The 6,000-nt window shown below is 38.7% G+C and overlaps 1 protein-coding gene across 1 annotated transcript in view; it reads right to left on the bottom strand.

The window, feature by feature from the left end:
- Window positions 1-308: 308 nt before the first annotated feature.
- Window positions 309-6,000, bottom strand: part of LOC310926209 (cadherin-2-like) — a gene marked incomplete at both ends in the record, with an annotated part of 136,919 nt that continues 131,227 nt past the window's right edge. Inside the window, one exon of the mRNA XM_083888308.1 lies at window positions 309-515. Within this exon, the coding sequence (XP_083744434.1) occupies window positions 309-515 (207 nt within the window). The remainder of the gene's footprint in view (window positions 516-6,000) is intronic.

Below are 6,000 nucleotides of genomic sequence, written 5' to 3'. Positions count from 1 at the left end.
TGCTCGGACAATAACGATAATTAGCTTGAAGGTGTCCTGCGCTGACGACGACGAGGGCCTTTGCCAGGCCCGGGAGTCAACATGGTCCCAAGTGTCATCGACTGTCCTTCGAGAGGCAGCGAGTCTCTTTACAAGCTGTCCCTGCGGTTAATACCCAAGTGCTGATCCAAAAAAAACCCTTCATTTATCTTCACCACCCCGCCCCCACACCTGAGCCGCAGAGCACAGGGTGGGGAGGGTGGTTGTTTTTTGTCGGTCGTGGGGCGGGCGGGGTGTGGGGTGTGTGTGTGTGTGGGGGTCGAAACGCGTTAATCGTCCCCTCCTCCGTACAGGTCGGCTAGCTTCCGGAAGCGAGGCCCCCAGTCGCCGAGGTAGTCGTAGTCCTGGTCTCCGTAGCTGGAGGCGGAGTGCAGGGAGCTGAGGGAGCCGGCGGTGGAGCCGCTGCCTTCGTAGTCAAACACCAGCAGGGAGTCGTACGGCGGAGCGGTGGGGTCGTTGTCGGCCGCCTTCAGGCCCTGAAACGATAGAGAACGTAGACAAGGTGACGTCACAGGGAGCAGATTCTCTTATAGGCATTTGTTCGATTGGTTTCAGAATGTTCTACACCATTGGTTCTCAAAGTGCGGCCCGGGGGCCAATGGCGGCCCGCAGAAACATTTCTGGCGGCCCGCAATGAATTACAGTTGATAGTTTTAATCCAGGAGCGACTAAGCTTGTTAAATGTTTATTGGACATTACTGGATACAGACCAATAAGTGTAAACAAAAATACTGAGTATTTACCTGGTTTCTATATGGTGAATTTTACTGTATTATTGGGTAATAAGCTGGTAATAAGCAGGTAGCTACAGTCCCCAATTAGTAACTATTTACCCAGTAAATATACCGTAACAGAAATGTGTTACTTGGTATTAACCTGTAATTAGAAGGTTAGAACAATGGCCAAAATACTGGGTAATTACCCAGTAAATTATAAGTTATTATATTAACGCTTAAGTGACATTATATATTTTTCCTTTGGCGGCCCTCAGTCCAATGTTGGGTTCCTAAATTGGCCCTCAGGTATCAAAACTTTGAGAACCCCTGTTCTACACTCTTAGCAATAAAAGTGCTTGGTAGAACCAAATAAAAGATCTTTGGCTTGTCCTCATAGGAGAACCCTTTTTGGCTCCAGGTAGAACCTTTTTATAAAGGTTCCACCTAGAACGCTTTTAAAAACCCTCTCTTCGGGCAAAGGGTTTTTCAGAAGCAAATGGTTCCAGGTAGAACCTCAGCCCTTGTAGAAAGACCCTTTTGGAACCCTTATTTCTAAGAGTGTACTGATGAGAAACAGCAAGAGCAAGGATTTCTGTTTACTGTGCGACCAACGGCGAGCTAAAACTGAAACAGCTGCTAACAAGAGTCTTGTTTTGGTCCATGAGAACAAACCAGGAGGTGAATGTGTGTGTTGTTTTTCGAAGGTCTGTCCAAAGTCGCTTTTAAGTCTTGAAAACATCGTGACATCGGTGTGGATGGCAGATGCAACTTAAGCACAAATGATGGCTCGGTGGCTATTTTTGCACGTTTATGTATGAGAATTCCTCCTGACAATGAATAATTAGTATACAACTGTTGAGTTGAAGAGGCCATGAAACAAGACACAACTTCAAAAAAAGTTATCTTTTAGTTGAATATGTTGAATAAATCCACTCAAACTATCCATCAAACTCATCCAGCAAACGAAAAAAAAAAAAAGCACCTAATTAAACAATTCAATTAATTGATTTCTTTTCCTCCTGTGGGGACGAGCCAATTAATTGGCATCAAACAATTGCTGTTATATCAGCCTTTTAAAAACGAGTTGACCTCTAATTTGAAAACACGCACACAACGATTTGGAAGTTAACTCCGTGAACCCGATGGAAACGTGAGAAAAACAACATTTCTTATTTTAACCCATTGACGCCGGGGAAGCATCGCCGCATTTCTACCATTAGAGCCGGGAGCGCGGCTGCGTAATTCTACCATAGAGGCCCGGAAAGCGGATATGTCAATTTTCAGGGGGTAATACGGGTTCCTCGTGACATTGTTTTGAAATTTCTGGAGGACTTTGACAGCGAAGAGATTTCTGAGGGCAGTGATTTTGAGGAGTTTTGTCGTCTTCGATGACGTAATCGCTGATAACTTTGAACGCGCTGAATTATGGTTACGACATAATTATGTTTGAAGACGACAGTAACATTAACTCTGGACGTCATGTGACTCGGTTTGTTTATTCTGCCATGTTGGCAGGAAAAGTCTCTGGAAATATGAAAGGCACCATTTTGTGTTTCAAGCTTTAAAAAGGTCACTGAGGACTTTTAATCCACAGAGATTGAGAAATAGATCACAGGATGTGAATATGTAAGAAAATAAAAAAACATAAAAAACCAACAAAAAACAGATTTCTGAGATTAAAGAATACAGAGGAAAAATAATCTGAATTCTGAGAGTAAAAAATACTGAGGAAAAATAATCTGAATTCTGAGAGTAAAAAATACTGAGGAAAAATAATCTGAATTCTGAGATTAAAGAATACAGAGGAAAAATAATCTGAATTCTGAGATTAAAAAATACTGGGGAAAAATAATCTGAATTCTGAGATTAAAGAACACTGAGGAAAAATGATCTGAATTCTGATATTAAAGAATACTGAGGAAAAATAAACAAAATTCTGAGATTAAAGAATACTGAGGAAAAATAATCTGAATTCTGAGATTAAAGAATACTGAGGAAAAATAATCTGAATTCTGAGATTAAAGAATACAGAGGAAAAATTATCTGAATTCTGAGATTAAAGAATACTGAGGAAAAATAATCTGAATTCTGAGATTCAAGAATACAGAGGAAAAATAATCTGAATTCTGAGATTAAAGAATACAGAGGCAAAATAAACAAAATTCTGAGATTAAAGAATACTGAGGAAAAATAATCTGAATTCTGAGATTAAAGAATACTGTGGAAAAATAATCTGAATTCTGAGATTAAAAAATACTGGGGAAAAATATTCTGAATTCTGAGATTAAAGAATACTGAGGAAAAATAATCTGAATTCTGATATTAAAGAATACTGAGGAAAAATAAACAACATTCTGAGATTAAAGAATACTGAGGAAAAATAATCTGAATTCTGAGATTAAAGAACACTGAGGAAAAATGATGTGAATTCTGAGATTAAAGAATACACAGGAAAAATAAACAAAATTCTGAGATTAAAGAATACTGAGGAAAAATAATCTGAATTCTGAGATTAAAGAATACTGTGGAAAAATAATCTGAATTCTGAGATTAAAAAATACTGGGGAAAAATATTCTGAATTCTGAGATTAAAGAATACTGAGGAAAAATAATCTGAATTCTGATATTAAAGAATACTGAGGAAAAATAAACAACATTCTGAGATTAAAGAATACTGAGGAAAAATAATCTGAATTCTGAGATTAAAGAATACAGAGGAAAAATAAACAAAATTCTGAGATTAAAGAATACTGAGGAAAAATAATCTGAATTCTGAGATTAAAGAATACAGAGGAAAAATAAACTAAATTCTGAGATTAAAGAATACTGAGGAAAAATAAACAAAATTCTGAGATTAAAGAATACTGAGGAAAAATAATCTTAATTCTGAGATTAAAGAATACAGATGAAAAATAATCTGAATTCTGAGATTAAAGAATATTGGGGGAAAAAATCACCCATCGGTTTGACGGGGATTTTTTTTCCAGGCGTTTCAGGCCCTAATGGGTTAACCGTGTTTCCTCTTCCATTGCGATAGATTTAAGATTAGATATTGACATGGTAATCTACTGTTGGCGCTCACTTATCAGTCACCGCTGAGGCACAGGAGTAATATTACGAATCCTTACAAAAGAGTGTGTGTGTGTGTGTGTGTGTGTGTGCAATGTTGGCAGAAAAAGTGCATAAAATTGCATGAGCAAAACATCCAAACCCACGGCGAATTATACGACGCGTATGCTAAGAAGCGCCGTCAGCGCTCACCTCATTAAAACGGACGCCGCATCGCCGATGCTCCAGAGACTTAGCAGCAACCCACGCACTCACGATGAAGCAAGAGTCCAGCGTTGTAGGTTGAGGAGGTTACAAGACTCTAGAGCCAGACTGCAGTATTGCACTGAAAGTAATAACGTGAAAGTCATGTTTCTATGGAAACTGTATCGTAAATACTCTCCATAGAGTGCAAGTTGTTCCTGCCCATTACGGCCAAATGCTTCCTCATTAAAGGAGCTAATGTCGGGGGTTTGATGGCCGATGCTGCAGCTCCATCACGGCGACCCCGGCGTGACCCCCGGCTTGTGTTTGTTTCCTTGTTCTTTCTGAATACTTAAAGACCTGGTTCACAAGTGTAAGTTGTCACACATGACATGAAGAAGAGCCAGTGGTGTCAGTTCAGTCTGCTGGTTAGAACTGCTGAGACACTCTCTTCACCTGTGCTTGTACACTGGGATTACACAGTCCCTGCAAACATTTCATCAACCCGGCGGCTGAAGGCAGGTCTGTGTGGCACAACGTCTCCCACGACAGCGGCTGAAAATGATGAATCTACAGTAAACAAAACAATTCAACCCCCAGCTTTGTTTCCCAGTTGTTGTTTTGGTTGTGTCGCAGCCACGGAGCCGTGTTTTCACACAAAGGCATGAAATGGAAATGGAAAATGAACTCGAGTCAGTTCTCGGCACGCTTTTTGGTTTTTGTGTTTGTGATACGCTTAAAAAAACACTCTGATGATAACTTCCAGGTGGTTCTTTGGTCTTTATAACATATGAAGGTTTGCTGAGGTGATGCTACTGCTCTCACAGAGCCTTGGGAGTATATATATATATATACATATATATATGTATATATATTCATGGTGACATTTCAAAGCAAAAGTTATATATATATATATATATATAACACATATATATATATATATAACACAAGTAAAAATAGGTTATTAGCTTCTTAAAAAAAGGCTGAGAATCTGGTTCCTAACAGTTTATCACACACTTTTAAAATATCCTTTTATTCAACCCACATGTATATGTGTGTGTGTATATATATATATATATATATATATATATATGTGTATAAATATATATAAATATATATATATATATGTGTATAAATATATACATATATGTATATATATATATATATATATACATATATATATATATATACATATATGTATCCTTAGAAATAAGGGTTCCACAAGGGCTGAGGTTCTACCTGGAACCATTTGCTTCTGAAAAACCCTTTCCCCAAAGAAAGGGTTTTTCAAGGGTTCTTGGTAACACTAATGGTTCCAGTAAGAACCATTTTGATCCAGAGAACCCTTTAAAACCCCTTTTCCTGAATAAAGGGTTTTAAAAGGGTTCTTGCTGGAACCCTCCAAAAGGGTTCCAGGTAGAACCTTTAAAAAAGATTCTACCTGGAGCCAAAAAGGGTTCTCCTATGAGGACAAGCCAAAGAACCTTATATGGTTCTACTTAGCACTTTTATTTCTAAGAGTGTAGTTACAGTATATGCTATAAAAACCCTACATTTACCACACTGATAGCGTTCGTTACGCCGTAAAAGGCTCAGCCTGAATATCTGTCGTATTAAGGGCGTCTCTGATGTGTTTACTTAAGAAAGGTCGACTTCAGGTCATGGAGTCAGACGTGCTCACTCCACGTCACTGCAGCAGATGTAATCCTTTAACCTTTTACGGTCACTCACGCACACACACGCACACACACACGTCGGAATAAAAACTTCCCTCTTTGTCAGCGTTTGGTGGAATTTTAATGAGCCGACTCCCACATAAAAATGTCTGTTTTTGGGGCTGTTCTAAATGTTTGAAAGGAAGGGGAAAATTCTTCGTAGATAAGTGGGATTCATCAAATGTCAATGTGCTTATCATAAATCATCCCCAGATTATCCAACACAGAAATGTGTGTGTGTGTGTGTGTTACACATATTAGCCATGTTGTGGGGACCT

Source organism: Microchirus variegatus (genome assembly GCF_963457635.1).
Source record: "Microchirus variegatus genome assembly, chromosome: 4".
Taxonomy (NCBI): domain Eukaryota; kingdom Metazoa; phylum Chordata; class Actinopteri; order Pleuronectiformes; family Soleidae; genus Microchirus; species Microchirus variegatus.
Note: the sequence above shows the minus strand (reverse complement) of the source record. Positions and strands in the feature narration are given on the sequence as shown.